At 41.4% G+C, this 15,553-nt stretch overlaps 1 protein-coding gene across 8 annotated transcripts in view; it reads left to right on the top strand.

Moving 5' to 3' along the window:
* Positions 1-15,553, top strand: part of CDC42BPA (CDC42 binding protein kinase alpha) — a 334,994-nt gene that overhangs the window by 180,589 nt on the left and 138,852 nt on the right. For all 8 annotated transcript variants that reach the window (XM_039528858.1, XM_039528856.1, XM_039528855.1 and 5 more), the window contains exon 6: positions 14,759-14,852. In XM_039528858.1, coding sequence (XP_039384792.1) covers positions 14,759-14,852 — 94 coding nt within the window. The remainder of the gene's footprint in view (positions 1-14,758; positions 14,853-15,553) is intronic.

The raw sequence follows: 15,553 nt of genomic DNA, 5'->3' as shown, positions 1-15,553 counted from the left end.
TATGTATATCTTGAGACTCAGGAGATCTGGGTTCAACTCCTGACTCTGCAACCTTGAATGAGGTATATGTACCTTAGTAAAGTGTGGAAAATAATACTGCTTTTCTCCCACCCTTTGTCTTTTTAGTCTAACTTGTTGGCTCTTCGTGGTCTCTTTCTTAGTATGTGTATGTAGTGCCTAGTACGTTGGAGCCCTGATTTCTGTTGGAGCCTGTATGCACCATTGTAATACTACTACCAATAACAATCTTAATTTGTTGTGTATAAAACTATATACATTGTGAAATCATATACCCATTTTCAATAAATATTCCAGTCTCCAAGGGATTGGGAGCTGTTCCCTTGAGGCCTGATCCAGCTCTCATTGTACTCAATGGGAGTCTGTCCATTAACTTTAATGAGAGTTTAGTTTGGGCTCTTAAAGTATTGGGATTCTTCTAAACTAGAGGTGAATTTTTAGAGTAATACTGAGAGCAACTGAGTGGTAAAGGCTATATTAGGTAACAGCTAATAAGAAAATAGAGTAGAGTTTACAAACATAGGATAAGGTTTTTCTAAAAAAATGAAAATTATAAATCTACCCTACAAAAATACAATGTGTAGAATCTGTTCCATTTATCACCTGTTGATTGTATTTTGCTTATGAAGGGCTCAATCCTGCAAACTTTAGGCATGTCTTATTGACTTCAAAACTATTCACATGCTTACATTTTTGCAGGTTCAAACCCTTACGTTGTCAGCTTCATAGGGCAGAGTCTGATTTATATGTAAACATAATGGTGTTGTTTGGGCTCTGTGTTAATAATACTAATACAGGTAAATATATTTTGATCAAAAGGTGATTCTGAGTTTAAGTGAAATAAGTTTTTATGCGTCCCACGCATGGAAGAAGGGCATGTCTGTTTAGGTAGAGATACAGTGGAGCCTTGATAAGAGGCTTGGTCATAGGAGTGTAACAAAGTCCATTTTTCTTGTGCTGCTATCGTGAGCGGTCTCTCTTACTGGGATTACTGAAGAATAGCTGCCGATTACCCAAACCTAATCTGACTGCAGTGCATGCTGCTGTTTTGCAGGTGGAGCTTATTTCTAGCTTTGCTTGCTGGAGTTGAGATAAGCTTAAACTGGCAGAATATGACAACTCCAGCATTTGATATAACCCAGCACAATGTAATGGAAAATAGCAGTAGATTCTCTCACTTGAATTGCTGTATGTTTAACTGTGACCAATCCAAATCAAGTGACTCCAAGACTTGTTGGAAGATCACCAAATGTAGTGCTTTGTGTCTCTTAGGGCTCACAGCTCTGCATTGCTGAATATTATATTTTATTGAATATATCAATAAAACCTTTGTAAGCAACAAACTGTCGTCTTTAGTTGAAAAGTAGCCAAACATAAATATGTCTTCATTTTTATTTATGTATTTATTTTTGGTGTGAGCGTAGTTTTATTTCACCAAACAAAGGGCAGCGGGGGAAGAAAAGTATTTCTGAAACAGCAGAAGGGAGAAGCATAGTTTGCCAACCTTCTGTCCTAGTAGGGGAAAATCTTTGGTATGGAAGGAACTCTGGAGTGAAGGTCCAGCCATTATGGTAGGCAGTTCTGTGCTAGCATTTTTTCCTAGGGCAGGTAGCTTGGCAAAAAGAATTGCTGCCTATTGAAAAGAGTGACTAATTATAACCAATAAATGTCTGCTTCTGACATGTGGTTTGTAATTGTAGGGAATTCAATATATGTATAAATGATCATAGACTATCAGGGTTGGAAGGGACCTCAGGAGGTCATCTAGTCCAACCCACTGCTCACAGCAGAACCAATCCCCAGAGAGATTTTTACCCCAGTTCCCTGAATGGCCCCCTCACGGATTGAGCTCACAACCCTGGGTTTAGCAGGCCAATGCTCAAACCACTGAGCTATCCCTCGCCCATGTTCTATAGGACTTTCAGTTAGCAGTAAGCCATCAATATCAGCTTCCCTGTGCTAATGTCTAGCAACTATACCTGAAGCCACTATTTTTTCACAAACTAGTAGTTTGGTTTTAACTTTATAACCCAGATAGGAGGGACATAGAGAAAAATACTGAGAATTTGGAGAATTCACAGAAAAACTGTAATATCTGATACAATTCATGCTTTTTACTTTATGGTTAGCAACAATAGTACATCTTGAGCCTTAGGCCAGGTCTATAAACTTACATCAGTATAACCATATTTTTGAGCAATGCAGTTATACCAACCTAACCCCCAGTGTACACCGCACTATGTCGGTGGGTGGACGTCTTTAACCTAGCTACTGCCTCTCATGGAGGTGGATTAACTACACGAATGGGAGAGGCTATCCCGTCAGCGTAGTAGTGTCTTCACTAAAGCGCTACACTGTCACAGCAGCATCTGTGTAGTTGCGCCGCTGCAGCATTTTAGGTGTAGGCCTGCGCTTAGGGTGTGACCCTTCCCCATTGCGGGGTCTCAGAACCCAGGCCCCAGCCTGAGCTTGAATGTCTGCACCACAATTAAACAGCCCTGTAGCCCGAGACCCGCGAGCCTGAGTCTGCTGACATAGGCCAGCCACAGGTGTTTAATAGCAGTGTTGACATACTCTTACTGATTATGTGGTAGAGAGATAATTACAAAATCAAATACGATTTCATTTGCATTATATGTATATATTTTTGTAACATGAAGATGAAGTAACGCTTATGCATGAGATCACTCTATGTGTTTAACCAGTAGACTAAAATAAACTGGTAGCTTTGTCTATATTTCTAAATATAGAGTAATACTGTAAAAGGGACTTTTCTTGCAATCATTCTTCATATAGGACTCCCACTAAAGTCACTGAGTTTAAACCTAGAGCCTCTCCTAGTGCTAAAAGACACAGAAATGAAGGACAGATCTGTGGTCTGACCACTGCTACTCCAACGTTTCTTCTCTTTCAAAAGGTGGGGCATGAGCCATTGTTGATCCCGGAAGGTGAGCAGTTAGAATCTGGAAGTGACAACCCATGAGGCTAGACTTGGGCTCTCTTGCCCCATCTGACTCTGCTGCATGGGCATATAGCCCCTGTTACGCATATAAAAGTTGCACAGGAGGACTTGCGGTTGTTCCGTTTCTGTCTGATAGTCCTTTTTCTAAGAGAAGAACATTCAAAAGTACAAACAAAATAAAGTGTGACAAACACACATCCTGAGAGTTCTTGCTGTAAGCTCATCAAACTATGCAAAGCATTTTCTTTGTATGGTTTCCTGATATTTTCAGGTTTTCTAATTTCATCATAATTTTTAGCATGTGAATGTAATATGTATGTCTGCAAGCTGGCCCAATGGCATAATCATTTGTAATAGTGCTCTCTGACACTTCTTCATAGCCATTCTGGGATACTTGTTCCAGGAGAGAGAGAAAGCGAGAGATTAAAACAGCAAGAATCTTAAGTTTAATCTTTGTTTTCCTATTGCAGTTCTCCAGGTGGATTCTGTTATCCAATTACTTGTAGAGTGGTGCAGGTGAACCTCAGCACCTGAGCAGACTTCGATACCACCAAGATAATTGTGCAATAAACTTAACTTCTGTGATTTAAGAGTCCAGTAAACAAAACAGTAGCAGTAGTAAATTGCTACCTGCATGATTTCTGGTTTTCTAGAAAACCCAGAAAACAAAGGTGTGAGCTGTAAGAAATGTATTTTATTTCTCAATATTCATTATTGCTTCACAGAAAAATAAAAAACTACCTGCTGTGCTGTTTGCCTTTGGAAATAATAGTCCCAGGCCTATAATGAAGCTATACTTGAAAAACAATCATTACCTAATTGCTGTGGTCTTCTTGACAGATATGCTTTCCCTTGGATCTTACATGCCAGCATTTGCAATGAAGTATGGTACAAATTTTAACTTTACTTAAAATTCAATTATAATACATATTTCCAATTTGCAAAGGTCTTAATGTTTCTATAGTAATTTTGTGTCTCAGAAATGAACCCAGTCAAAGAGTCTTTTTTTAATAACTGATATAAAACACTGCTACAGATTTACTAAATTTCATAGTGAACAGTTTATTCCTGAGCCTTAGTAAACAAACAGAATTTCTGCCTGGTTCATTAGTAGGATTATTGCCATTCATTTTGATTTCTCTAACACCTACTATACTCCTGTATCAGAACACTGTTAGAGTAACTTAGCATTCAAAATGACTAATCTTTTATTTGTGGTTAGAGGAAAAACTCATTTTAAAGAGAGCTGGGTGAACCCATTCGGAGAAACAAACCTTAATCTGAAGCTTTGACCAGATCACAAATTAAACCAGATTCTAGTATGAGGTTTGAAAAATGTTCTGTTAATATTTTAAATATTTTTTTCACAAGCCTCAGTGCTTTTTATTTTCATTCTGGAAGCAAATTTACAAAATACTCATGAAAGCAGGTGTTCCCCCAGTATTTTCAGGCTGATCAGAAACAGGAAGTACTTAAAATCGCATGGACAATCACTTCTGACAAAGTTTCCAGCTGTGACCCTGATCCTGTGAAATGTAGGATGACCAGACAGCAAATGTGAAAAATTGGGGCAGGGGATAGGGGGTAATAGGAGCCTATATAAGAAAAAGACTCCAAAATTGGGACTGTCCCTATAAAACTGGGACATCTGGTCACCCTAGTGCAATGCCAAGCATCTACTACAAAGGGCTAAGTGCCTACAACTCCCATTGCAATTCACAGGAGCTGAAGGCATTCGGTAGGTCATGTGATTGTTTCCCATGTTGCAGACTCAAACACTTTACATAAGCATCTGTACTTAAAGGTGGTCTCATGCTCCAAACTTCTAGGTCTTTTGAGTTTCATGTCACTCATTCCAAAAAAAAAATATATATAGACTTCTCTCTCTCTCTCACAGAGAGACATTTTGCTGTGAAGCGGAAGTCAGGGCACAAAGTTGTACTGTTTCCTTTGATCGTTTGAGCATCCATGCCCTTTAATTCTTCTTCGAGTGATTGTTCATGTCCATTCCAAGCAGGTGTGTGCACGCTGGAAGATTTTCCGTACAAAACCACATCCTCCAACAGCCACATCCTCCCAAGGTCCCCCTGGTGCTGGCCTCCCGCGGAGGGATGCGGCCATCCCAACCAACAGGCTATAGTGAGCAGACCATCCAGGACCTCCCCCTCTGTCCTCCCCATTCTCCATGGATCCAGGAGACTGGTATGCCTCTCTCGACTTGAAGGATGACATCATTCTCAGTCTCTGGCCTGCCCCAAGTTGCTGGGGGCATGGGCTGCTGCCACCTGTGGTGGTGCACGCGCAGCCCTCAGCTGCGCCCTCTTTAGTCCTGGTTAGCGACTGTGTACTGACCAGCCAGGAATGCGCTGGACTCTGTGGTGACGCTTCCCCTAACAGTGCTAGATTTCCTCCAGTGGTGGCTTGACCCACGGGAGGTCTGCACAGGAGTATCCTTCGCCAGCCCCCAGCCATCCCTATCCTTGGTAACAGACACGTCGGATCTCGGGTGGGGGCCCATTTGGGGAATCTCAGGACCCAAGGCCTTCAGTCCCCAGAGGACCTCTCCTTGCACATCAATGTCAGGGAGCTACAGGTGGTGCATCTTGCCTGCCTGACCTTCAGATCTCACTTGGCGGGCAGGTGTGTTGCAGTCCTCACAGACAATACCTCGGCAATGTTCTATATCAACAAATGGGGAGGAAGGGTGCACGCTCCTCCCCCCTGTGCCGGGAGTCCCTCACATTATGGGACTTTTGCGTACAAAACGCAGTTCACCTAATGGCATCCTACCTCCCGGGGGTGCAGAACGGCCTAGCGGATGCTCTCAACTGCTGGTCACATGGTCACGAGTGGTCCTTTCGCTGGGACGTGGCACGTTCTATCTTCTGTCTCTGAGGCTATCCGCAGATAGACCTGTTTGTCTCGCGGGACAACAGGAAGTGTCAACGGTTCTGCTCCCTCATGGGGCGCAGTCCAGTGTCTCTCACTGATGCCTTTCTCCTCTCGTGGGAAGGTGGCCTGCTTTACGCGTTCCCTCTGATTCTGATGGTCCACAGGGTACTCCTCAAGATTCGCAGGGATCACGCTTGAGTCATACTGATAACGCCGGCGTGGCCGCGCCAGCATTGGTTCATGTTGCTACTGCAGATGTCCGTACAGGCACCCCTCACGTTGCCCCTGCTCTCAGACTTGATCACATTGGATCAAGGCCACCTCCGGCACCCGAACCTGGAGTCGCTCCACCTCACAGCCTGTATGCTCCATGGCTAAACCCGGTAGAAATGCAATGCTTGCAGCAGGTTAGACAAGTCCTCCTTGGTAGCAGAAAAACCTCCACCAGGGCCACATACATGGCCAAGTGGAAACAGTTTTCCATCTGGGCAGAACAGCAGGGACAGGCCCCATTGCTCACCCTGATCCCACTCATTCTTGACTACCTACTTCATCTGAAACAGCAGGGTCTTTCCCTCTCTTCGGTTCGGGTCCACTTGGCGGCCATCTCCATGTTCCACCCAGGAGCTGACGGTGGTTCAGTCTTTGCAAACCCACTGGTTGGTCGCTTCCTCAAGGGCCTGGATAGGCTTTTCCCGCATACTTGACAACCTTAATTTGGTCCTTTCTGCCCTCACGGGGCCCCACTTCGAGCCCCTGGCTACATGCTTATTACTGTATCTCTCCTATGAGGTCGCATTCCTCGTGGCTATCACCTCGGCTAGGAGGGTATCGGAGCTCAAAGCCCTGATGTCCGAGCCTCCATACAGTGTTTTTCACAAAGACAAAGTCCAAGTCAGGCCACACCTGGCGTTCCTTCCTAAGGTGGTCTCCCAATTCCACATGGGTCAGGACATTTTTCTCCCTGTGTTCTATCCTAAGCCACACTCCGCCAGCACAGGGCATAGGTTGCATTTTCTAGACGTTTGCAGGACCCTGGCATTCTATATTGAAAGAACCAAACTGTTCAGGAAATCAATCCAACTCTTCATTGCTGTGGCCAACAGGATGAAGGGGCTCCTCGTCTCATCACAGCATATCTCCTCATGGATCACGGCCTGCATCCGTGAATGCTACGATCAGGCTAAGGTGCCTGGCCCACCGGTCATAGCCCATGCCACAAGAGCACAGGCCTCCTCCATGGCGTTCTGGCTCAGGTCCCGACACAGGAAATATGCAGAGCTGCTACGTGGTCTTCAATCCATACATTCACGTTGCACTATGCCATCACGCACCAGGCCAGAGATGATGCAGTCTTCGGCCGTGCAGTGCTCCAATCCACAGTGAACTCCGACCCCACCGCCTAAACTCAGGCTTGTGAGTCACCTGTTTTGAAATGGACATGAACAATCACTTGAAGAAAAAATGGTTACTCACCTTTTTGTAACTGTTGTTCTTCGAGATGTGTTATTCATGTCCATTCCAATACCCACCCTCCTGCCCTTCTGTCAGAGTGCCGGCAAGAAGGAACTCTTCTTGGAGGGTCAGCGGATCCCTATATAAGGCTCCATGGAAGTGCCACTGCAGGGGGCGCACAGGCCAACCCTACAGCACTGCTAGGGGAAAATCTTCTGCACCCGGCACGCACACACCTGCTTGGAATGTACATGAACAACATATCTCGAAGAACAACAGTTACAAAAAGGTGAGTAACCGTTTTTTTATTTTGCTGTCAGTTTGAAGTATTTGTAGCAACTCAGGATAACAAGATAACTCCTGGAGCCTGTATGCATAGTGTGTCATGCAACTGGGTGGAAAAGGGCTGCTCTGCTCTTGAGCAGGGTGTGGTTTTGTCAAGAGTCGGTTACGGATTCCATAGGGCACCATGCTATCAAAATTCTTGAATTCAGCATCTCTTCCCACTATAAATGTGATTTACAGAATGGGTTTGCAAATAAATCCTATTTTGAAATGGGTTTTTTTTCTGTTTAAGATTAGCATGAAATCTCTCTTTTGAAGCTCCCTCACAGGATTGAAAGGTTAGTAAAGAACAAGTGCTCCATACGTAGCCTGTTACCCAGGTAATATTGCCGCTTTGCACTTCTTTAACACCTTTGGTCACAGGATCTCAAAATGTTTTATAAATATTAACAAATGAAACCTCTCTCTTTAAACTTTCTATATCTGTTGTGAAGAATCATTTAGTTTTAGAGAGGTCCTGGGAGCACCCACAAGTGATAATATAGGGGGAGCTGTTAGTGCTGAACACTCCCTGCTGTAAGACCTTGTTTCAGTTGCTTATATCGTTGCCAAACGTTCACCATTTGGACTGAAGTTTTCCATCCCAGGTGTTTTCCTAAAGTAAAAATGGTTCAGCCATTTTCAAGGAAGTGATTAGAAAAAATTACATTATTTGCTTATGATTAAAAAAAAAGTATTACAACATTTCATGGAGAAGCTCTAGTGCCGCCATGTTTTGGAGCAAGGGCTTGATATTTCATCGGAAGGCCATCATGGTGTCATGGCTATGCCATTTGCTGTTCTCATGAAAAAACATCCACATTTGGCCAAATTTTAAGCCTTCGGAATATCTCAGTTTGCACTTGTTTTTTAGAACTTGACTGCTACATTCTCCAAAGATTCCTTCTGTACTGGATAGACTCCATCCCAGAGCTGCAGGGACTGAGAAGGACTTTCATTGTAATTGCTGCTCCTGGTTGCTGTAGTCAGCAGTAGTGCAGGGCACCAGAATAGAGAGCAGGGAGATGGTCTCTTCTGTGCTGAATGTTCCCCCTTCTAGTCCCCAGGTCACATGGAGGAGGAAGCCATTTATCTCAAATGCAGAGAGTACAAGAGCCTGACCGGCAATGAGTGGTGTGGAGGGAATAAAGGGGGACAAGAAACCTGGGTCAGGAGTAGAGGCTGGGAGCTGGCAGAAGATTGAGAGAGACACTGGGATTGGCTGAGTGAGAAGAGTTGGACTGGGAATGGGGGATAAGGAAACGGGAGTAGGTGGGGACTGGGAGAGGAGAAGACTGAGATTGGATGAATAGCTGGTGCAAGGGGAGGCTGGGACTGGCCATGCAAGGAGACCAGAAGCCAGTTGTGCATATGGAACAGGGGTCAGAGGACTAGGAGCCAGTGGGAGATGCGGGAGAGATTGAGATTGGTTGAGGGAGGGGCAGAGGGACTGGCGCTGAGTGAGTAAGGAGATTGGAAGAAGGAGCCTTGAAAGGGATGCTGAGTGGAGGGAAGATTGGGACTGAGCTGGGAAGCCTGGAATGGGAGACAGGGACCAGGATGGAGACTGGAGAATAGGAGTGTCTAGGTGATGCGACTGGGATGAGGAGTCAGGGAGGGTGTGGTAGAGAGGAAGAGAGAGCTTTGGGTCAGAAGTGTCTGGGAAACAAGAGCAGAAAGATCTGTAATAACTGGAGCACACTCCCTTCATAAACAAGAATGGAACTCAAAATCCTGAGTCTCAACACTCTTCTGCTGTTAGCAAATATCTCTGAAACCTATTGGCAAAGCGTATGTATCTTCCTCCTCTTATACTAGTCCACATAGCGGATGACAACCTACTACTGCTATCACTTAGTCCATTAGTTCAGGTGGCAGAGATCTGTGTGGTGGATTTAAAGGTTCCAACGCTGCTGTTAACATATATGGTTGTCAATATGATTTAACCTGATGGAATTTCTTTTAGGTTTGATTTTTTTTAAAAGCCTAGGAAATTACTCAAAAAATTAGCATTAAAAGAACATTATTAAGGTTGCAAAGTCAAACACCCAAAAGATGTTGGGCCAGATTCTCAGCTGGCCTAGGTCCATTGAAGTCAATGGAGCTACACTGATTTACTGAAGTTGTGGATCTGGGTACCTATATTTATGAAAAATAATCACTCTTACCCGTGTGACTAATAGGAAATTGAAAGAATTTAAAAAGTTGTATTCATCTGGTCACTCCAGTTTTAATTCCTCTTTCACAGCATTAGATTCCCATGGATTATGTAGGAATCTCTGTGGTGGAGTAGGTAATGGTAGCACAGCACAATGGTTGGCCCTGCTGCAAGGGAAGAGGAAGCTGAGCAGCTCATGAAGGGACAACCATTCCATGTATCTGATTGGGATTCCCCCAAGGTTTCATCCACAGTTCTTGGCCTCTGGTTTGTATAGACTCCTGCTTTTTCTACAAGGCTGCCATCTCTACATCAGTGTGGATGATAAAGCAGAGATGTGACAAGAAAAAGCTTGAAGTATATTGTGTTTTTCCTCACCTTCCTATGGCACATGAACACCTGGCCTGGTGTCAAAAATGGCTCTTAAAAAGAAGTATTTAGCTACAGTATTTCCAGTGCCTTGTGTAATTTGTGTGTGAATGCGTGTGTAATACTGACGATCACAGCAAGATTTGTCTTGGTTCTGTTTTGTGGAATCTGTGAACTCACTGTCTATATTTTTCTAAATACTCTTGGGTATATCTTGAAAGACAGATGACTTGGGTAAACGGTGCCTCAAAGGTAATTCCTGGTTTTTGTTTATCTTGTTCTTGGTCCAGATTTTGAAATGCAATTTGATTTTAGATTTACTTTTTGCAGATCGTTTCACACCAGAGTTATGTTTCCCAAGGCATTGGTAGTGTGTTTCTGTTTTTTTATCTGAAATGTACTTTGATGGGATAATGTAAAATTAATTTTAAAAAAATCTCAAACTGACAATAGTAATTCTTTGACATGTAGTGTCAGCAACATTCAGCAAAACTGAGACTGAAGAATGTTGCTTAGTAGATGCTCAAATGCTTATTTCAGTTTACATTTTAAGAATTAGCCATTATTTGTTGGGCCCTCTTCTGAGATTTGAAAAATGTAATTCCTCTAATAATACTTGCTTGCCTCTTGATAAATGCATTTGCTGTGTTTCTAGAGTGGCAGGAGCTTTTTGTTAGAGTGAGTCACTCCAAACCAGTGGCTGTTTCTAAATGTTGTGAAAATAGAGCTTTTTTCTTTGTGTATTTTACTTCCAAGTCAGTGTTTTTCTGCATATGAATACCAAACACAGTAAGATCTAAATACTATTGATCTAAGACTGTTTGGTTTTAAATTTGATTTGAGTCAGAAGTGCCTATTCCGTAGCTTTACCAATTATTCTGATCATCTTTAAAAAGTTAGCTACCCACACTAACTGGCAGCAGTACCCATGATAATGCAGTATTAACTTATACTTGCAGTATACTGGACTGAGTATATTTAAGGCAACATTAACCCTCCACCCTGTACTCTGTGGTATCCTTTTTCTGAGTCAAAGTTAAGCTTGAAGGTCAGTAGCCAAGGGAGATGCAGGTTTGCATAGCTGCTGAGATCTGGGATTCCCTTGAACGTCCACCTTCTTCTTGTCTTTTTGCATGCTTTTTGGTGTAACTGCAAAGAATGGAGCAATCTCCATGACTAGGAAGGGTGTAGGCATAAACAATGAGGAAACTTCACAGCTTCAGTAGTAAGAGTTCCCTTCCAAGTACTTTTGTGAAGTAGGGGATTAAGTGGACCAATGTCCAGTAATAATTTTATCTGAGAACTTTGTGAAAATCAAAAGACTGCCTTGAAAGGGACAGTCAGGAGGAATTAGCTGTAGGGACAGTTCTGCTTTTTACAGAAGTGTTTCTGTTAATATGCATCATGATTGAGTCAGGAGCTTCGATCTGTGAAAGTAGACAGAAAACTCAAAACATGTACTTTTGTCAATTTCAACCATAACAAATAAATGTTAGCATCTGTATAAATCTTCATTAATTTCTTTTCTGCTTGATACTACACTTGTTGAAGTGGTAAAAGCTCCCATTGACTTTAGTGGTGCAGTATCAGAACCTAAAGCGCAACCAGTTTTTGACAAAATAAATTCCCCTCAAAACACTAAATTAACCCTATTTTTATTGTTACAAACTATAACAAGTTAATACAAAGAATAAAAAGTGTGTAAAGCTTGACATTTTACCCCTAGTGCTATAGAGTCTATCATCTTTCCCATTATAAACCTTTAATTACAAAGGTTTATAAATCAGTCTTAACAATTTTTCTCTGAGGTATAGCAAAGCCCACTAAGGTCTCAGCCTGTGAATAATTCAGTTTACTGTTTGCCAACATTTGGAAAAAAAAGTTGATTAGTCATTTATAGGTTGTATGCAGTGTTGTTGTAACCATATTGGTCCTAGGATTTGAGAGAGACAAGTTAGGCGTGGTGGTATCTTTTATTGGACCAACTTCTGTTGGTGAGAGAGAGATGAACGTTTGAGCTCACGCAAAGCTCTTCTTAAACTAAGCAGAGCTAAGACGTCTAAGAGCTCTGTGTGAGCTTGAAAATTCATCTCTCTCTCACCAACAGAAGTTGGTCCAATAAAAGATACTGTATTACCTCAGCCACCTTGTTTCTAATTTATATGTTAGTCATTTATAGGTTATTATAAGAATGAAATAAAGTTAGTATTTTCAATTGCTAATTTTTCCTGTTTTGTTCTTATGCCTCATAAATAGCTCAGATCTTTGAAAGCTAACATTGTTGTGGCAGTCAATTCATGATCTTCCTTTTGAATATTTTGGGTCAGGGTAGGATGAGAATTTAATACCTTTGCCATATTTTTGAGAAATGCAGTTTAATGGGCAAATGCTATAATTGTGTTTTAATTATTATTTATTTGTATTGTACTATTTGTATAATTAAAATATATATTGCATTTGGACCTCATTCAGATGCCTAACCACCAAGGTCTTAGTTCTGCCCTTGTCTCCATGTGGGTGTGCCCTCACACAATCAGCTGCAGAATTTGGGTCCAGTTAATCTATGAATTTCAGATTCCCTGTGTACTCAGTTACCTGGGAGACATGAAAGCCTCAGATAAAAAACTGTCAGATTTACACAGGAAGAGCGCAATCCTATAAAGGTATGTGCAAGGATGGACCTCATGCCTATGCATAGAGCCCTGCAAATCTGTGGCTATCAGCTTTATATCCACGGATATCTGCAGATGCAGATATCCGTGAACCATGTTTGTGGATCGCGGATGGATGCAGACCCAAATTTTATATCCATGCGCAGGGCTCTACCTGTGCAGATCCCTTTGCGGAATCAAGACCTAATTTGGTGAAATAAAAATTCACAAACAGCTAATTACAGTTGTCATTACTCTGAAAAAATTATCTTAATTTTACAGCTCACTTTGTACTTAATACATATTTTAAAAATATTTTGAACTTGCTTTCATCAAAGATTTTTTAAAATTTAACATTTAAAAAAACACCTACAACTCTTCCTCCTCCACCTCCTCCTTCTTTCCCCCCAAAATCTAAAACAAATCCCCCCACAAAAAAACCCACTAAATTGTAAGGAATGACTCCTGAAATCGAGTAGATGTCAGTCATAATTCTAAATCCCATGGCTTTTATAGATTTGAGATAAAATCAGTACTTTAACAGAGTTTATGTTGTAAATTCCTTAAGTTATATGTTCTTTTATGGCCCTCACTTTCTCCACTCTTCCCTCTTAGAGGTATTTCATGGGAGTACTTTTATAACTAGGACCTTTGAAAGTGAAGGTCCAAAATCTGTCCCTAATTACGCTGGGGTAAATCTGTCATAATGCCACTTCAGGCAATGGATTTACACTTCAGGTCCAGAGAGCCCAAATCGCCACTGACTTAAATTGACTCCTATGAAATTATTGTGGCCGATGGTATCACAGAAGCAGCACACACAGAATCAAAGACAACTGACGTATGTGGGTTCAGCTCCATGGAGCTGCCAATGGTGAACATGGCCCTATTTATTTATGGCCTCCAAGTTCTGGCTGTCAGGTTAGACAAGACATCTGTTCCTACAATCCTGTTGCTTACAGAATATAATACAGGAGTCCCACCCCTAGGCTGGCAGATCATCAGATTTCTTGAATTAATTGTTTATGCTTAAGAAATGTTGAATGACAATTCTCAGAGTTCATGTGGGGTTTATAAAACCATTGCTTTCTTACAGGAGAGCTGTAGCTCTGTGTGCTCATGGTTTGTTTGAATAGATTTTTTTTTAAAAGTGTGTGACTCAGAAAATAAAAGTGGGTTCTCAAACCAACACAAGTTGACTACTCACAAGGGTATCACCAACAATTTCATGGGCAGGCTGTAAGCTAGTGCAGGATTCTCCTCAGAGACCTATCAGCAGGTCTATGAAATGGCATTGTCACTAATTCCAGATTGAATGTCCACCTAGCCTTATGAGAGGACAATGTGAACTAGAATAAAAGAATGTGTTTGTGTTGGGCATGAGAACACATAATAGAAATACAGAAATGTATAGATGAAAGATGCTAAATCTTAATACTGCTTACATTATTTGTTGTAACTTTGTTCTACAGTTACATATGGGAGATGTTTTCTTAGCCTAGTGCCAGTATGTCACTTAAGAATACTCCTCTAGACATCTTGAAATGATTTAGACATCTGTTATTTTAGTGAAGTCTTGGATAATAGCACAGTCTAAAGAATGCATAGGACTATGCAGACACTCTTCCACTGTTTTCCTTATGTGTATACAGGTGTAAATTGTCTGTGACTTGTGGACTTTGACCACATGATTATTATTATGATTAATGGGAGTTACATGGTTAAATCCCTGGATGCTTCATTGAAAAATTTCCAACTGTATGTACCGACTGGATGGGCAAGTGTTTTATGAATAAAGTCCTGTAGTGAGCCACTCAGTTAATGATCTTGCACTGCCAGTGAATGAAAAAACGAGTTTCAAAGTTATTGCTCAGGAGGATGCATTATGTTTTTTCTTCATGCTAATTATTGAATACATTTCATTTGCAGGGACATTAAACCAGACAACATCTTGATGGATATGAATGGACATATTCGGTTAGCAGATTTTGGTTCTTGTCTGAAACTGATGGAAGATGGAACGGTAAATTAGAAAGAATGATACAGCTATGATATCCCCCCCAATCTGCTTTCCTTTCCGTTCTCTACTTGCCAGTGACCTTTCTGCTCACAAAGAAGTCCTGTTTGTGAAGGAAATGTCATTTTTAAGTGAACGTTTTTAGTAATGACAGTGATAGCATTTGTACAGTTTTATAATATGGTTGTATTTGGTTTCAGTTCAAAGTATATCTGCATTCTATTTGAATTCTGTCTTTGTTAAATGCATTTTTATTTCATTTCATTAATAAAAGTTAATAAAGGGAGGGCATATAATCAAAATTAATACATATCCATAGGAATGGTGTAAGACACCCAGTTTTGAGCCTCATGCCATAATCATTATTCAGGCAAAGCACTGATTGATTTCACTCAGATCAGGGCTTTGGCAGAAGCAGAATCAGGTACCATTGATTTCACTTCATCCTATTGCAGTGCTGTGTTTAAACTTATACAATGTGTGGTGTATGTGACAAGAATGTAGTTCCAGTGTGATAATCATACCCTGGAGCATCTGAATTAAGAATGTGTGTGATTATCAGGGAGATAATAATTAATTTATAACTGCAAACTCAGAAACTGCTTTCTTTTTGGCATTCATCATAGTTCACAGCAAAAGTAAATTATTAGAATACCCAATAATTTTTTTCAGAACTTCAGGTTTGAAACACTGAAGTGGCTCAGACA

The sequence above is a fragment of the Mauremys reevesii genome, linkage group 3, assembly GCF_016161935.1.
Source record: "Mauremys reevesii isolate NIE-2019 linkage group 3, ASM1616193v1, whole genome shotgun sequence".
Taxonomy (NCBI): Eukaryota; Metazoa; Chordata; order Testudines; family Geoemydidae; genus Mauremys; species Mauremys reevesii.
This window is presented reverse-complemented; position numbering and strand designations above follow the sequence as displayed.